Source organism: Thamnophis sirtalis, unplaced genomic scaffold (assembly GCF_051295495.1).
Source record: "Thamnophis sirtalis isolate CommonGarterSnake01/CBP01778 unplaced genomic scaffold, rThaSir2_p1.2 scaffold_1, whole genome shotgun sequence".
Taxonomy (NCBI): domain Eukaryota; kingdom Metazoa; phylum Chordata; class Lepidosauria; order Squamata; family Natricidae; genus Thamnophis; species Thamnophis sirtalis.
This window is the reverse complement of record NW_028261381.1, coordinates 6,662,042-6,680,388: the sequence shown is the minus strand read 5'-3', so window position 1 is coordinate 6,680,388 and position 18,347 is coordinate 6,662,042. Positions and strand designations below refer to the sequence as shown.

Sequence of the window (18,347 nt, the reverse complement as noted above, 5' to 3'; positions counted from 1 at the left end):
TTGTGGCTCGGCAGGAGCCTTTGGAACTGCTATCAGACTCTGACAGCGAGAGGCCCTATGAGTCAGGCCCGGAAGAGGCAGAGGGCCCTGGACAGGGTTCTGACTCCTAGCAGGACTCAGAGAGACTAACTGGTCCCCAGGTAATGACTGAGCCTTGGATCAGTGAGAGAGGCTGACACAGAAACCTCCTGTGAGTTGTTTCCGGATGCACGCAGGAGAAGGGCTGACCGACATAAGGAACAATTGAGGACTCACAGGAGATGATAACGAGCAGCTGTGGCTCGATAGGATCTCCTCCTGCGGATAAAAGACTGATGGTGCCACGCCCTGGTTGCAGAAGTCAACGTTCCGTTTCTGTTCCAGTCAACATTCTCCGTTCGTGTGCAATCATCGAGAAAAGCACTTGGATAAGTGACTTGATTTATATGGTCCTGTTCTGTAGCAGTTTGAGAGTTAGGACTTTTCCCAGAGCATTTATCTGTGTTTATTTTGGGGCTCGCAGCCAGCAAGAGCCAGGACTGATGGAAACATTCTTTTGAACGTCCTGTTTGGCTTTCATTTCTGAACGGACAAGGTGGGGGTCAGAACAGACATCTAACTGCATCCTGGTTTCTGAATCTATTCTGGTCTTATGCAGGTTACCTATTTAACACCTCTTGAAGAAGTATGTTTAAAAAACAAGACTAGCACTAGAGGAAGGGTGTCAAACTGATGATTTAAGGGCCAGATGCATCATGTGCAGACCATGCCAACCCTGGCTCTGCAAAGGCAAAAATTGTCACAATATGTCATGTGATGCAATCAAGTTTGACCCCCATGCACTAGAGCAGTGTTTCTCAACCTTGGCAACTTGAAGATGTCCGGACTTCAACTCCCAGAATTCCCCAGCCAGTGAATGCTGGCTGGGGAATTCTGGGAGTTGAAGTCCGGACATCTTCAAGTTGCCAAGGTTGAGAAACACTGCACTAGAGTCTTTTGAAAGAGCAGTAATGCTGTACAATTTGATTTAACCTGAGAAAAAGAGCTTTGTTGCTGGTCAGTCATGATTGGGTACATTACAGGTTTTCTGTTGCTTCTGACAATAGATGGTTTGCATGACTGAACCTTTTACTGGTTGAGCTTGGTGGGATCATGGCATTCCCCAGCTCATTCTTGTTTCATGATGGACCATGGGGTTCTTATGGATGTTTCTGGCCACAGGGAAAGAACTAGACTCGCTCCTGTTAGTGTCATTCCCTTACAGCAGTGTTTCTCAACCTTGGCAACTTGAAGATGTCCGGACTTCAACTCCCAGAATTCCCCAGCCAGCGAATGCTGGCTGGGGAATTCTGGGAGTTAAAGTCTGGACATCTTCAAGTTGCCAAGGTTGAGAAACACTGCCTTACAGTATATGTCAGGAGTGAAGTTCTTTCCTTATGGACTTTTCCTTCATTCCTTCATTCTGTGCTCTTCCTATATACCTGCAACCTCTCATCTTGGGGTTTTTGGATACAGGTTTAGCATTCTTTCAGAAGGCATGGCCACAGACATGGAGATCTCTTTATGTTTGTAAGCTAGCAATTGGACAGTGGTCCCAATTGTGATCCTTAACTGAGGACTGTCTATAGGATCAATATATTTTAGGCCCTCTATTTTAGGCCCAGTACTCTTCAACATCTTCATCAATGATTTGGATGAGGGAATAAATGGGGAATTCATCAGCTGGCAGGAATAGCCAACACTCCAGAAGACAGGTTTAAGATACAGAAGGATCTTGACAAACTTGAACATTGGGCACTATCTAATAAAATGAAATTCAATGGTGAAAAGAGTAAGATTCTACATTTAGGCATGAAAAGCGAAATGCACAGGTACAGTATAGGTGGGACCTTCCTCAGTAGTAGTAACTGGGAGAGGGATCTTGGAGTCCTAGTGGACAACCATTTAAATAGGAGCCAGCAGTGTGCAGCAGCTGCCAAAAAAGCCAACACAGTTCTAGGCTGCATAAACAGGGATAGAATCAAGATCACGTAAAGTGTTAATACCACTTTATAATGCCTTGGGAAGGCCACACTTCGAATACTACATTCAGTTTTGGACCCCACGATGTAGAAAAGATGTGGAGACTCTAGAAAGAGTGCAGAGAAGAGCAACAGAGATGATTAGGGGACTGGAGACTAAAACATATGAAGAACGGTTGCAGGAACTGGGTATGTCTAGTTTAATAGAAAGAAGGATTAGGGGAGACATGATAGCAGTCTTCCAATATCTCAGGGGCTGCCACAAAGAAGAGGGAGTCAAACTATTCTCCAAGGCACCTGAGGGTAGAACAAGAAGCAATGGGTGGAAACTAATCAAGGAGAGAAGCAACTTAGAACTGAGGAGAAATCTCCTGACAGTTAGAACAATGAATCAGTGGAACAGAAGTTGCCTACAGAAGTTGTGAATGCTCCAACACTGGAAGTCTTTAAGAAGATGTTGGATAGCCATTTGTCTGGAACGGTATAGGGTTTCCTGCCTAGGCAGGGGGTTGGACTAGAAGACTTCCAAGGTCCCTTCCAACTTTGCTATTGTATTATATTATATAGAAAACCTAAATATTTATAATTCTTTTTCAACATCATTTTAAAAAACAGCCATTTCATTAATGGTAGATGTGCAATTTCAAAGTACCATCTGTCCTGTTTTCTAGGAGGGGGGCGGAATTGAAATTAATTCTCCATCACCATCCTTTTGGATTTAAAGCTAAAAAAAACTTTAGATAAGAACTGTCTCCTCTTTAAATTAAAAAGTAACTAAATTAAAAATTGCAGTTGGCATTGAAATATATCTACGGAAGCTAAATTGGCTCCAAATTTAAAGATACTAATATATTTTGGAAGCCGTGCATTTAAAAAGAGAAAAACAGCATAATGGTAAAGACTGGCAAATAGATTTGTCTATTTATTTATTACATTTCTATTCTATCTTTCCTCCAGAGGATTGAATACAAGGGCATGAAGAGGGACACATAGTTTAATCTGGCCAGAATAATCTAGTTGTTTCCAAAGAGGTGATTCCATGTACACAATTTGTGTTCCTTTTGGAATTTGCATTGAGGACACTTGGTTAGTTTTCTAAAAAAAATTATTTTAAACACATAAACACATCAACAAAAACAAACACATGATTTAAGACAACATAGGAATAAGAAGTTCCATCGTATATCATGCCGCACTTCCGTATCGGTTTCTTTGCAGTTAGTGTTTTCCCTTCTATACATTTCTATCTTACATTCATGGTCTCCTTATTCGTTATCCATTTTTATGTACAATTCTATGTTTATTTATACTTAGCTATTTATAACCAAATATTGTTTACCTATATTGTGCTTTATATTCTTACTATTGCTTATTCTCTTACATACAATTCTAGGTATACATTCACATGGTTATTTTTCTTTGCCATTCTTATACTATTGTTATTCCATTTAAAAGGTTATAAGGTACAGTTTGGTTAGTTTTCATTAATGCAGTTCTTAGAGGTAAAGGTGGGAACAGCAGCTAGAAACAAATTGTTGCAATCTGGGGCTGTTTGGAGGAGAGGCAAAGAAGGGTGGAACTGCTTATGGGGAAGGAGAGAATGAACCTAGTTTGCCTAATTTGAGCTTCCCTTCACATGTGTAAAAAATTTATCCCTCTGAACGATGTCAAAAAGAAATCAATCCTGTCCCTTACTGTAATGTCACTGCCCACACAATAACAACAGCTACAGCCCCTCCAGTGGTGGGTTTCCAAAATTGTTCGAACCTACTCTTTGGGTGTGGCCTCCTTTGTGGGAGTGGCTTGCTGCCCATGTGACCGGATGGGAGTGGCTTGCCGCCCATGTGACCGGATATGAAGATGCCGACGACACTTGTCAGAACCACCTTAAATTCCCTCACACACAGCACTGGCATGCATAAGAATATGATGAAACTTGTTTTTTTAAAGGCATCTTTGGTTTGCGTTAAAACAACTTCAACACACGCAATGTTCTGATTGCACCACAAACGCAGTAGTCATCCTTACCTTTCACAGAGGCACTGAGTTTTATAAGTATGAGCATGATAGTGTAGAATAATCATATCCAAGGACCAGTGGTGGGTTTCAAAAACATTTTGGAACCTCTTCTGTAGATGTGGCCTGCTTTCCCGGTCCACTGGTGGAACCTCTTCTAACCGGTTCAGTAGATTTGACGAACAGGTTCTACCGAATAGGTGCGAACTGGTAGGAACCCACCTCTGAGCCCCCCCCCCCCATTGTAGGGAGAGAGAGTTGTATCTCTCCAACTTTAGGAATGTTGCATGTCCTTAATGTTAAGACCAAAGTACTGTTGGAACATTTCTTCCACACAGAACATTTTGCAAACTGTCTTGGCTACCATTAAGCTTTCAGAAAATGCTACTTGCCTTATTTTCTCATAGTAATTCAGTTCAGACCCAGTACCTGAAATAGTAAAAAAAAAATGACTCAGTGCTTCTTTGTTTTGTTACACTATAAGCTGATCCATAACCAGAAATTGAAAATTGATTTGTAATTTCTTGTAATTGTATTATTGGTTTACTTTCATATTGATTCAGTTTAATTGGCTTTTGTGACACCTGTTGTTTATGTAATTTGTGTAATCCAAGGAAATAACAATCCTCTTGTAATACTCCATTGTACAACTTTGAAAGGGTGAAGTGACGAACAACTATAATTAGTATTTGTAATTAAGATGGGATCTGGAATTGGTGGAAAAAAGAGTGGATGTTTTCATTAACAGAATGCCTCTGATAGTGATAAAGTGATGGTTGAACCATTTTCATTTATTTTCCCTTTCCCCATGCAACTGAGTTGCCCCTGAAGAATTAAGGGAAGGTCTCAATTCAGTCTAGCAGGAGAAGGGAAATAAGGAAAAATTGTCTCCCTCCTCCTTTTTCCTGATATGAGAGTCTTCTGTGGGCTCTGCTTATTGGATTTCAGTCTGTGAACTTTAAAAGTTACCTTTCTCAGTAGAAAAATAGGACAATATATTAATAGATTGTAGAAATACACCGAAGGGAGGAGTAGAGGGATAGGAGAAAGAGGGGTAGAGAGGGTGGGAGAGAGGACTGGAAGGAGGGGGAGAAGGAAGGGAGGGAGTGTATCGGGAGAGAGGAGTGGTAGAGGGGGAGGGGAAGTAGGGTAGAGGGGAATGATGGAGGGAAGATGGAAAGTTGGAGGGGGGCAAAAGAAAGGGTGTATGGAGGGTCGAAGAGGTACATTGGGTTTTTATTTTGGGGGGTACTGCTGATAAGAGGAATGGCTGTGTTTATTGTTTAATGTTATATGGCCCCGGTTATGCACAGTATATATGTGACTGTACGAAAATGAAAATGAAAATGGAAAATAAAAACACATTTACATCGGAAAAAAATAAAAATAAAAAAATAAACAAAAGTTACCTTTCTCCCCTCCCCTCCCCTCCCCTGCCTCTCCTCCCACCAAAAGGAAGGAGAAATGACAAGATAATAGATAGCAGGTCAGAATATTAATTCAAGTTGTCCTGAAAAATTGATTATATATGAAGAGACAATCATACATTTTGATTTCTTTCAGATCCTCCTCAACGAGATGACACACTTATAATAATTCTGGCATCCATTTCTGTAGTGGCTGTTTTGATGGCTCTTATTTTCTTTGGATACAGGATGTTAGGAGGTAAGCTTTGATAAATAAATTTCTATTATAATATTTTGCCTCTATTTTTCCTTGAGATTATTAATGTTCACATATTCATTTTCTTTAGTTACTTAGTTCTGCTATTAAATATTTTAAATATTCAATCTATCAACTCCTCAGTATGTTACAATCTTCTAGGCAGCAATTTGCATCTGTTCTATTATTAGACATAGACAGGAGAATACGGGGGAGGAGGGGGGGACCTTGTCTTTAGCATTACATTTGAACTGGAGCCCCTTATATTCCAGAAGATTTTGTGACAAATTGCTCTAGATGTCAGAGCAAAGGCATTGAGTACAGGATCTGAAAACGTAAAGTCTCGACCCTAATAATATTATCATTGCTCCATATTCTTACCGTAGCTTCATTTTTATTAATGCCCTCTGGCATTTCTCAATCTTGGGTTCCAAATGTTACACTATAATTGTTAACATCCTCATCATCATAGGCAGTAATAACAGATTGTGGGAATTAGTTAAATTTTATTGCTATCATAGACCTGAAGGATTGTGGCACAAGATATGAGACACAGTGTAGATATGCAATATTTTGAAAGAAGTTTTCTAGCTAGGTTAAATCAAGCCATCATCATCATCATTTCAGCCATTGATTATCCACTGCAAGATGAAGGCCTCTTCCGCATGTTTCCAGCTTTATTTGGTCAATTGCATTATATTACTTCTGCTTTGCTCTTTTCTCTTTGTATGAACTTTGAAATAAAAGGAATAGAAGTTCACAGACCCAAAACTATAGTTTGTTCTGTTCAAACAAATCAAGTTTTGTCAACCAACAACAGATACGATTTAAAACTTCCTTATAGTTTTAAATAATATGGATGCACTTAATTATAATTCTGGATTCAGACATCACTCCAAGTCTCCTGCAGAGTTTATTTATTCTGCCAAGGGAAATAAAGAGCAAAGCACTATAAGCCTGAATGAGTTGACCTACATCTCTCATTCACTGTATGGTTTATAAGAATTTCAGGACTATTGAAATAAATCAAAAAGTCTAATCAATTTGAAGGCCAATATAATTCATATCTTCATCTTTCCTCAGGGATCCGTAAAAAAGGCCTTCATACTATGAACATGATGGAAGCAGCAGCTTTAGAACCCTCATTAGATCTGGATAGTTTGAAACTACTGGAGGTGAGTTTACCATCTGCAATTTCCAGCTGTGTCTCTTTATAATTCACATGATTTATTAAACATTATGTTTAATGTTAGGGGACGCAATGGTTCAGTGGCTAGGACACTGAGCTTGTCAGTCGAAAGGTCGGCAGTTTGGTGGTTTGAATCCCTTGTGTTGTATAACGGGGTGAGCTCCCGTTACTTGTCCCAGCTTCTGCCAACCTAGCAGTTCAAAAGCACGTAAAAATGCAAGTAGAAAAATAGGGACCACCTTTGGTGGGACGGTAACAGTGTTCCGTGTGCCTTCGCCGTTTAGTCATGCCGGCCACATGATCACGGAGACTTCTTCGGACAGCGTTGGCTCTTCGGCTTTGAAACAGAGATGAGCACCGCCCCCTAGAGTCGGGAAGGACTAGCACATATGTGTGAAGGGAACCTTTACCTTTTACCTTAATGCAAAATCTTCATACTAAGAATTTAGGGTGATTTAGTGACAATAAGAAATCTGAAGAAGATATTATTCCATCGGTTCACATTTGAATTACAAAATGCATTCTTTGGGGATTAAATTCAATGTGCAAAAGAAAGGCTTTAAACCATGAACACATAAAATGCTGAAGGTCATTAAAATCAATAGATTGAATATCTCGAGATCTAACTTTCTTTCTTTTTTTAAAAATTCACAGCTTATTGGACGAGGGCGATATGGAGCTGTATACAAAGGATCTTTAGACGAGCGTCCAGTGGCTGTAAAAGTATTTTCTTTTGCTAATCGCCAGAATTTTATAAATGAGAGAAATATTTATAGAATCCCACTGATGGAACATGACAATATTGCTCACTTCATTGTGGGGGATGAGAGATGCACTGCAGATGGACGAATGGAATATTTATTAGTAATGGAATATTATCCCAATGTAAGTAATTTCTATTATTTCAGACAGCTATCAGAAAATAAAATAAGAGATACAATTAATTTAAAAGGATTATTTAAATTGCCTTTTCAATCATCTCTGGGTGCTATTCATATGTTAAACTTTTCTTAGAAATGCATAAACAGTATTTTTGGTCTTGGTGAAAATCACAATAGACCAGTGTTTCTCAACCTTGGCAACTTGAAGATGTCTGGATTTCAACTCCCAGAATTCCCCAGCCAGCGAATGCTAGCTGGGGAATTCTGGGAGTTGAAGTCCAGACATCTTCAAGTTGCCAAGGTTGAGAAACACTGCAATAGACTCATCTAAATATTGCCATTCATTTAGTGAACACACCCATCATACTTTCTAGTTTACAAATCAATCTTTGCAAATGCAAAGCTACCATATTTTTTTTTGTCTTCCTCCAAGTTTTTTGTCATCTACCAGAAGTTGTTCCTTCTTCATCTGAGAGGTAGACCGAATTCTCCACTACCTGCTCAGGATCCTCAGGATTCTTCTGTCCTAGTGTCAGCTTGGGAAATAGCCGCTATTAAGGTTTTACCCACCCAAATCTAATCAAAGCTAAAAAGGGAGGAGAAAACCCTGTGTCATTGCATTCCTGACTCTAGTTCTGGCAACCTTTCCACAATGGCCATCTCTTTTCTACTGCCTTTTCAGTTCCTATGGTAAAGCTCTCACTGGCTCTTATTTAGCAGTAGCAATAGCAATAGCAGTTAGACTTATATACCACTTCATAGAGCTTTCAGTCCTCTCTAAGCGGTTTACAGAGTCAGCATATTGCCCCCAACAACAATCTGGGTCCTCATTTTACCCACCTCGGAAGGATGGAAGGCTGAGTCAACCCTGAGCCGGTGAGATTTGAACAGCCGAACTGCAGAACTGCAGTCAGCTGAAGTAGCCTGCAGTGCTGCATTTAACCACTGCGCCGCCTTGGGCACAGAAGTTGGTCTCAGAAAAAGGAGATTAGTGGCAGATTCTCCTTCAGATTTCTATTCCATTCTGTCTTCTTATCTGTCTCGGAGAACTGTCAAGATATGGCTGTTCAAGAAAGTATTTGTAGATAATGAAGATTAGCTTATCTCCATTGGATGGTTCAACTGGTGCATGTTTTTTAAAAAAAATATAATCTGACTTATTGTTTCTAACCTTGTTATTCTAACCAAAGTCACGTTGATTGGGAGTTGCCCTCCTAACACACTAATCACAACTGGCAACAGCCAATAGAAGATGTCCAACAGCATCTTATCACAAAATAGCAGCATAGATACGTGATGTACCCGTGGTTCGTCCATGAGGCCAAGGTGGAGAAAAGACATGGACACGAGCTTTCTCGGGATGGAGCGACCCAGATTGGGGGTCTGGGAGCCCCTTTTATTGAGATAGGACAAAGGCAGGAGGAGCAATCAGCAATCAGCATGTGATTTAAGACAGCCTGCCAACTTACAATTGCTAATCTACTGCTCAGGGAAGTTCTGTCTATATATGGTCAAATACTGGGCGTCATTGGTAAGGCACATCTAGAGTGAACTATCAGGATGTTATGTTATGAACTATCAGGATGTTATGTTCTTTTAGGAGTTTGTTTTTTCCTATGTGGTTCAGCGTGGATACGCATGCCCTGTTATGCACTGGGCCATGGGTGACCCTACACCTACACAAGGAGTTATATGACAACATAGATACAGATGACAAATGCAGAATTGATCAGACCTATTTGGTCAGCCCCAACCTTAGATAAGAAGACCAAGTTACAGCTTTATAAAACTTTACCAACGTCATTCATCAACAACGATCTATGCCAGTGAAACATAGACAATAACAGCATGCACAGCACAAAAGCTCAGGGTGTTCCATCAATGTTACCTATGGAGAATTCTGGATGTCACTTATCACAACTGTGTTCCCAATGAAGACATTTTCCAGCAGAGTGGATCTTGGAAGTTGCAGATCATTGTGATGGAACTGCAAATGTGCCTAGCTGGCCATATGCTTCGCTTGCCAGAACATCAATGCCTGAAAAACACAGAATGATAGTAGCTGCCAGAAGGAAAGGGCAGGCATGGTCTCCACACAAAACTTGGTGACAGACATTACGGACAGTGGGCATCAAATGGGAAGATGCCAATGATGCCACCATGTATAAGATTCATTGAAAGAAGCTTGCTTCCCTAGGTGTGTCATGTGAAAGGAAGCAATGATAATGATGACAACCTTGTTGTTTATGGATGTAATATCCTTGGGGAACTGAGTAGCATGTAAACTATACTAAATATCTATCAGGATAATTAAAATTAAGAATATTCCCTTCAGCTGATGCCAGATCACTGGAGCTGTAGTTGGTTGCATCGTGTCCAATTTTCCAATTTCCAATTTTAATAGATTTGTATGCCGCCCAATCCCAAAGGACTCCGGGCGGCTTACATAAAAACAGTTTTAAAGCATTTTTAAAAAGTTTAAAATACAGAACAAAGATGAGTTAAAAGGAGGACACAACATACACTCAATCTTAATGGGGCTGAAAATCAATCTAGATCAACAGCCCCAGGCCTGCCGGAACAGCCAGGTCTTAACAGACTTACGGAAGGCCGAGAGAGTGTGGAGGGTCTGGATCTCAGGGGGTAGATCATTCCAAAGGGCCGGGGCAGCTACAGAGAAGGCTCTCCCCCGAGGAGCCGCCAGACGGCACTGCGCAGTCAACGGTACTCGGAGGAGGCCCGCCCTGTGCGATCTTATTGGGCGCTGGGAGGTATGTCCACTCTGGATCCTGGAAATCTTACCAAATGGGGTAGTTTTTAGCTGCAACTGGACATTTTTATAATAAGGACAGTGTAGCAAAATGTGGATTAATATTTCAGGAACTCCTTCAGGAGAGAATCTTTGTTTGAATGGGATACGCTGTTATTTCCCATCAAAACAGCTATTGAAATATCCCACTGATAGTTTGGAGCATCTGGTAGAGTTACTTTCTTGGTACCCCCTGTTACCTTCTTGAAAGCCTTCCACAAAGGTTTTTCCATACAGCTAAACAGAAAGTTTTTGAAGACCTTTGGCTGGAAAAAAAATCAGTTTTAATCCTGTTTGGACCTCTTGCTTTTATTAAACCAGTGAGATCTCCCTCTCTCCGCAACCTCTTACAACTATATTCTTCTTCCCCGCTCACCCTTTGGTAGGAAGTACTTTTTTCCCTACTTGCTGGAAAAAAAACTTATGAAAAGGCTTTCACAACTCCATTCTCCAATACCCACTCCAATTAACCTGCAGCAGAGGTGGGGTCCTACCAGTTCGCACCTATTCGGTAGAACCGGTTCGTCAAATCTACGGTTAGAAGAGGTTCCACCAGTGGACCTGGAAAACAGGCCACACCTACAGAAGTGGTTCCAAAAAATTTTGAAACCCACCACTGGCAAGGATCTTGTAACTTGACAGCTTTAAGACTTGCATGCTTCAATGCCAGAGTTTCTGAATAGCTACTTGGACCGGCCTAAGTTCTAATTCATAATTTCATATCCGGTCACATGGGCAGCAAGCCACTCCCACAAAGGAGGCCACACCCACAGAGTAGGTTCCAACAATTTTTGAAACCCACCACTGGCCTGCAGCAACCCTCTTATTCTCTGTGGTAACAATAAAGCAGAAGCTCTTAATATGATTGGAAATATCGATTTGCTCTTTGGATGTTCATCCTGCTTTCACATTTTACCTGGACTGTACAGCACTGTTTCACTAAGGACAATGTTTATTTCTTGTTTTCCAAGACCAAAGCAAACAATAACCATAAGTGCATTATTCTTGTTGACTGTCACTACCATCACCCTTCATGCTTTCAAATATTGAAATGGCATCTTAGAAACACAAGACTATGTAAACACATGTAAAAGATAAACACTAAGGAAGTGCCTTTTGATTTTCTCCAGGGTTCTTTGTGCAGATATTTGACTCTCCAGGCTAGTGATTGGGTGAACTCTTGCCGAATGGCGCATTCTGTAACTAGAGGCCTGGCATATCTTCATACAGAATTACCACGAGGAGGTAAGATCATAATAGGTGTTTTGATTCTGAATTCTTCCTTTATGTTAAGCTATGGTACAGTTTGATACCTGTTGTTAAACAAAGTATTTCAAAGTAGAAATGAAAAATAATACAAAATCCTAATTGAAATGACCACATATATTATTAAAAATATAATCTTAGAATTCATGGAGTTGAAAGGGGTAATTTGGACCATGAAATTCAACTCTGCTTACTGCAGAACAGGTGCACTGTGCAGTCCAGTTTAGAGGAGCAATCTAATATGGCAGTTGAAACAGGAGCTTTGAGTCTTGGAGAATCTCCAAACTACATCCTAGTTTCCGTATGTGGGAATGCCACCCCATTCAGAACCAAAGGTGAAAAATCTGTGGTACTGAAAGAGCCATGCATTCATAGCCATTCAATCTTGTCAGGATTGAGTGTAAGGTGGTTTCTCCCCATCCAGATGCAATAGCCATAAGGACATCATGATCAGTGTTGTCCAAAATTACCGAGACATCAAGATGACAGGTATGACCTCATCAACAAATATCTATGGAGATTCTCAATCATCCAGGTTATGATTGTCCCAAAGGTGCTTTTTCAAAAAAAATCAACTGAGCTTTCTTTCTTGGGTTCTTTTCCTTTGAAAATGTTTTGCTTCTTATCCAAAAGCTCCTTCAGCTTCTTAGAGGAGAAGCGAAACATTCAAAGGAAAAAATAAACCAAGAAAGTCCAGTTGCCTTTTGGAAAAAGTACCTTTGGGACGATCATCAACAAATATTATTGGTGCTTTCTCTACACTAAACCCCAGTTGAAACCCAACCGAAATAAGCCCATATAACCCTCTTCTTCGGTCATAGTTATAGACAATCAAAAAGAAATTAACTATGATATTTAAAAAAACCAAATTAGACCATCTTATAATTGGTTGAAGATGAAAACTAGATGTAGTGTGTGATCATTGGTATGTGTCAGGCTCTCAATAACTTGAGCTCACGTCCATGGTTGCACATAAATATAAACAAATATCAAAATACTCATGTTCCTCTGCTTTGTTGGGACTAATTTTCTGATTCATATGGAAAAGTATTTTTTGTGTTGGAAAATAATGTAGGCCATTCTTTTTTTATCATGCATTTCCCTCTGAAGTTAGATATGTAGTTAGGACCATGGTCTAATTATACTGACAGGAATAATAGTTTTTATGTATCAAATTGCTTAGAAGTTCAATGACTTTTTAACGCTTAAAATTTTAACAGATATTCAGGAAATATAGTTCTATGATACATAGAAGGATTTTGATATTTCATGCATTCCTAATTGATATGTAACTATGGCATTCTTTAACAATTGTTTCTAACAATTCCTATTTAATTGCATTAAGGGGATCATAAAACTGATAGCATAAAAGTTTCATCTGCTCAAAGTGTTATCAGTTTTCTTGAAGTGCACATGCTCTGTTTTTTATTATATGAAAAGAAGCCAGTAGGAATGGTAAAACAATGTATTTATATATTCAAACAGATCATTACAAGCCTGCCATTTCCCATCGTGATTTGAACAGCCTCAATGTATTAGTAAAGAATGATGGAACATGTGTCATTAGTGATTTTGGCCTTTCCATGAAGCTAACAGGGAATAGACTGGTACGCCCAGGTGAGGAGGATAATGCTGCAATTAGTGAGGTGAGTAAGACAGACAAATACATTTTGGAAGTCTCCTCATGAACCTTAGAAATGTTGCGTGACCCGTTAAAACCGCGGTCCACAAAAGCGCGATCGACGAAAGCGCGCATTTGACGTCATCACAGCGCGACGAAAAAAATTAAAAATTGAAATAAAAATAAAATTAAACCAAGCCGATTCACATAAAGGTAAGGGTTAGGGTTAGGGTTAGGTTAAGGGTTAGGGTTAGGTTTAGAGCGTTAGGGTTACGTTTAGCGTTAGGTTAAGGGTTAGCGTTAGGTTTAGCGTTAGGTTAACGGTTAGGTTTAGGGTTAGGTTTGGGGTTAGGTTTGGGGGGGTTAGGGTAAGGTTTTTGCTTTATTTTTACATTTTTCGATCACAGCGCGATGTTTTCGTCGCGCTGTGATGATGTCAAATGCGCGCTTTCGTCGATCGCGATTTTGTCGTCCGCGGTTTTGTGGTGGAACCGAAATGTTGATACCAAAACCTATCATAAGGTTTGCACATCTGTTTTAAGAATAGTGGGTTTAAACACTGAAAAATCTTTACCATATGCACTTTCAAATAAAAAGAACCATCAGTTCAAACAGAAGAGCCGAGGTGGCGCAGTGGTTAGGGTGCAGTACTGCAGGCCACTTCAGCTGACTGTTATCTGCAGTTCAGCGGTTCTAATCTCACCGGCTCAAGGTTGACTCAGCCTTCCATCCTTCCGAGGTGGGTGAAATGAGGACCCAGGCTGTGGGGGCGATATGCTGACTCTGTAAAACCGCTTAGAGAGGGCTGAAAGCCCTATGAAGCGGTATATAAGTCTAACTGCTATTGCTATTGCTATATCTTTATTCTGATTTTCAGACGCAAGAGTAATTTTTTTCCTTAAATATATTCTGAAGTGGGAAAGCCAACTTGAAACAATTTTAGTTGCTCATACGTTACACAACAAATGTTTCTTACTAGTCTGCATCAGAGTGCTGTTAGTATTTTTGTCAGCTTCAGGTTGCCTGACTACTAATCACATCTGAAGTGTAAGAGAGAAGATTTCAAATCACAAAAGAGATTGACATGGGGGGAGGGACATGGAAAAGATGGCATGATCAATAGATTAATGGGTGAGGTACATTTCCTTAGGATCAACGAATATAGGTTAGTATTTTGCATAGACTAATTGGTTTTTTAGGATTTGCAGAGAGTTTTATTTGAAACATGATGAGAGTTATAAATTTCTTGAAGTGATTAACTAAGAAAATATGTAGCTGAATGGGAAAAATCAAGAAAAGAATAAGTTCTCCTTATTCTTTCTTGTTTCCAATTCAATAGTCTAAGGATATTAAAAATGTTCCACAGGACTACAATTTTAAAATTGTACTTTACACTATGTAATTTTTCCAATTTATATTAGGCAAAGATTAATTTTTTTAAAGATTGTTGATCATGGAGGGGGGGTAGATAAAAATAGAATTTTAACATTATTTTAGATTAATGTTTTATTTATTTATTTAATATGCAACTTTCACCTCTTTTTACTGGTCTTTTGTTTAAAGAATTCTTCAGTTTCACCAGGTTTTCTTCATAAGAGATGATGTATACTGAATAAAAATATAAAATATGTTGGAAAGAACAGACATTATTTAAATGCAAATAATAAGATTGGAATTCCACAGATGGGTCTCAAGGAAGCTTTATGTTCTCATGCTAATGCTGTCTTGAGGATGAAAGTGAATGTAGCTTTTAAAAAATCCTGTTGAATTAATTGAAGAACAGCGAACAGTATTTCATAAATACCAAGCCAATGTAACAATGCAACAACATGTCTTTACAGGTTGGAACAATTCGCTATATGGCCCCTGAAGTGCTGGAAGGAGCAGTAAATTTAAGGGACTGTGAATCAGCTTTGAAGCAAGTCGATATGTATTCACTTGGTCTAATCTACTGGGAGATTTTTATGAGATGTACAGACCTCTTCCCAGGTAATAGAAGAATTGCTGGGATGCTGCATGCTTTTTCACTTACAACAACTGTTCTGTTTGTTGATTGTTATTGCTCTCTTAACTGAGCCAAAGCCATTTCTTAGTGCAAAGAATTTGGGTATGTTGCTTGTCAGATTTTTCTTTTAACTCATTTTTGCTTCGCTTGTCAAATTAGTTCAGTGCCATCTAGTGTTACAGGGTGGTATCCACCTTTCTGCTTTATAATAAGCATTATTCTTGCCAATAAGCATTAGGTTATTGAGGAAAAACATGTTTTCGAGAATAGTTGTCGTTGGTAAACATTGGCATATCACCAGTGGTGGGTTTCAAAAATTTTTGGAAGCTCTTCTGTAGGTGTGGCCTGCTTTCCGGGTCCACTGGTGGAACCTCTTCTAACCGGTTCGGTAGATTTGACGAACCGGTTCTACCGAACTGGTGCGAACCGGTAGGAACCCACCTCTGCATATCACCCAAAACATCATGGTGTGCCACCTTTGATATGTATGTCATAGTTTAGTTCTGGTAATGAAAATCAGTTCTGGGGATGGTGTGTGATTGGAAACACCACATATCCTTTTTAATTCTAACTACAGCCTTTGAGTCACCAATTGGGTTCAAAGAATGTGCTTAACCATTCAGTTATGAGACCTAATTTATGCACAGTACCTTCAGCTGTGATGTTTTGATTTTTCCCGTGGTGAGGAAGTGGCTCAGTTTATTCTGTCACCCCAACCACTTTTGCCAAGTGGTGTACAGTATATAAGACAGGATGGGCAACCATTTTGCTGGCAGTTTCTTCTTTTTATTACTTTTTTCAATCAGTTTTGAATATTTTGGGAATTATCCACAAATCCTGGCTTTTTGGGGAGGGGTTGTGGGGGGTAGAAATATGTTGAACTATAGTGGGTAAGCTTTAATTAGTCTTTTCTTTTTTTTAGAAAGGGGACATTTAACCCACTGATTCAATTTGTCAGTTAAACTTGGCCCTGCAGTTTGCTATGGTAGGAAAAAAAAGTGGGGCGGGGCGGAGGGAATCAGAGGCTGTATGCAGCTTATTGGCCACATACTGCCTTCCTCTGATCAGAGAGTTCGAATGAAAAATCAAAGTATATGCTTCAGATCTGAAATCTGACTACCACGTAGCATTTGAGGTTTGAGGTTTATTCGATTTATATGCCGCCCTTCTCCCAAGGACTCAGGGCGCCGTACAACATTAAAAGAAACACACACATTTATTTATTTTATTTATTTGTTAGACTTATATGCCGCTTCATAGGGCTTTCAGCCCTCTCTAAGCGGTTTACAGATTTTTAGCAAATTGAGTCAGCATATCGCCCCCACAGTCTGGGTCCTCATTTCACCCACCTCAGAAGGATGGAAGGATGAGTCAACCTTGAGCCGGTGAGATTTGAACCACTGAACTGCAGATAACAGTCAGCTGAAGTGGCCTGCAGTACTGCAGATTTCAGTTTGCTTTTCAATTGGAATGTAAAGCTTATATGTTATACTAAAGGTAGAAAGAATTCTGAAGTGATTTATGTTGGTCTGATTTTTTACAACTCAAAAATCTGGCATTTTAACAGGGCTGTGTAGACTATACAGCCACTGTATTTAAATTTCTAGTTCATACTATAGTATATACCCTTTTTTCTTAATATGATTATAAAATGCTTATATATTAAAATACCAGTTATCTAAAGCTACATACACATGCAATTTGAATGCAGCTTGTAGCTTAGCTGTGTGTATAATTAATATTAAATGTCATATTTTTTAAAAAACAATGTTATTCCTAATTTTTTGAACTTTTACAATCTTTCTTTTATTGATTTCTTCAGATATAACAGTAACAACTTCTTGATTCTGAAATGTGGCCACTAAAACTAAGCAAATGTTTTCTGCATTAGGAAACCTGTTTCCACCGTGTGTTCAAAGTATATAGAAGTATATTCATAAATGTAAAGTAACTAAACCAATCAGTTTAAGCAGTGTAGCTTCTAAAGATTGCAAAATGTTAAAAGGGCCTGTTAGGAAAGAAATAAAAACTGAAAAGCTTATAATATTCTGGATGTTTAGGTTAGGCCTGGAACTGGACAATAAGTACATAAAGTTCTTTTTTTAAAAAATGTCCTCCTTATCCTATATTTTTTCAAGAATTGAGGAAAAAGAAGAAAATTCCCCTTACTTCTTCAGTACAATAGAGAACAATAGGAAATGACATAATGAGATCATAATGCAAACCCTGTTATTTACATCCAAACAAAATAATAGCAATAACAATAGCAATAACAGTAGACTTATATACCGCTTCATAGGCCTTTCAGGCCTCTCTAAGCAGTTTTACAGAGTCAGCATATTGCCCCCAACAACAATCCGGGTCCTCATTTTACCCACTTCGGAAGGATGGAAGGCTGAGTCAACCCTGAGCCGGTGAGATTTGAACCGCTGAACTGCTGATCTAGCAGTCAGCCTGCAGTGCTGCATTTAACCACTGCGCCACCTTGGCTCCTATAAGACATATATGAAACTATAGGATTTACAAAATATAAGATAAACCATTTTTTTTTCTTTTAAAAAACCCAGAGCTGTTCCTTCTTATTTTACAACTCAAAAGGTATTCCAAAATCAGCATCCTAAATAATAAAAGCAGAGGGCGATAGGAATGTGCCATCGGAAGGCTTTTCAAATGTTTATAGAATAATTTAAGAATTTTGTTTAATTATTAGCTTTAGTTAAAACGTTCAGAATATTTCCAACTGTTTATATACCATTCCTTATTTATGAACTAACCCAATCTTGTCGGTGAAGTAAAAAGTCGGTGATAAATACATTTTTGCTAGAACATTTCAACATGAATTCTGTTTTGTTTTATTTATTTTTCTGCTTCCTGATAACATTGATGTACCCTTTTCTG

At 39.1% G+C, this 18,347-nt stretch overlaps 1 protein-coding gene across 2 annotated transcripts in view; it reads left to right on the top strand.

The window, feature by feature from the left end:
* BMPR2 (bone morphogenetic protein receptor type 2) overlaps positions 1-18,347 on the top strand; it is an 81,192-nt gene that overhangs the window by 53,684 nt on the left and 9,161 nt on the right. For both annotated transcript variants that reach the window (XM_087707043.1, XM_087707050.1), the window contains exons 4-9: positions 5,580-5,681; positions 6,762-6,853; positions 7,522-7,752; positions 11,688-11,802; positions 13,309-13,469; positions 15,286-15,433. In XM_087707043.1, the coding sequence (XP_087563169.1) occupies positions 5,580-5,681; positions 6,762-6,853; positions 7,522-7,752; positions 11,688-11,802; positions 13,309-13,469; positions 15,286-15,433 (849 nt within the window). The remainder of the gene's footprint in view (positions 1-5,579; positions 5,682-6,761; positions 6,854-7,521; positions 7,753-11,687; positions 11,803-13,308; positions 13,470-15,285; positions 15,434-18,347) is intronic.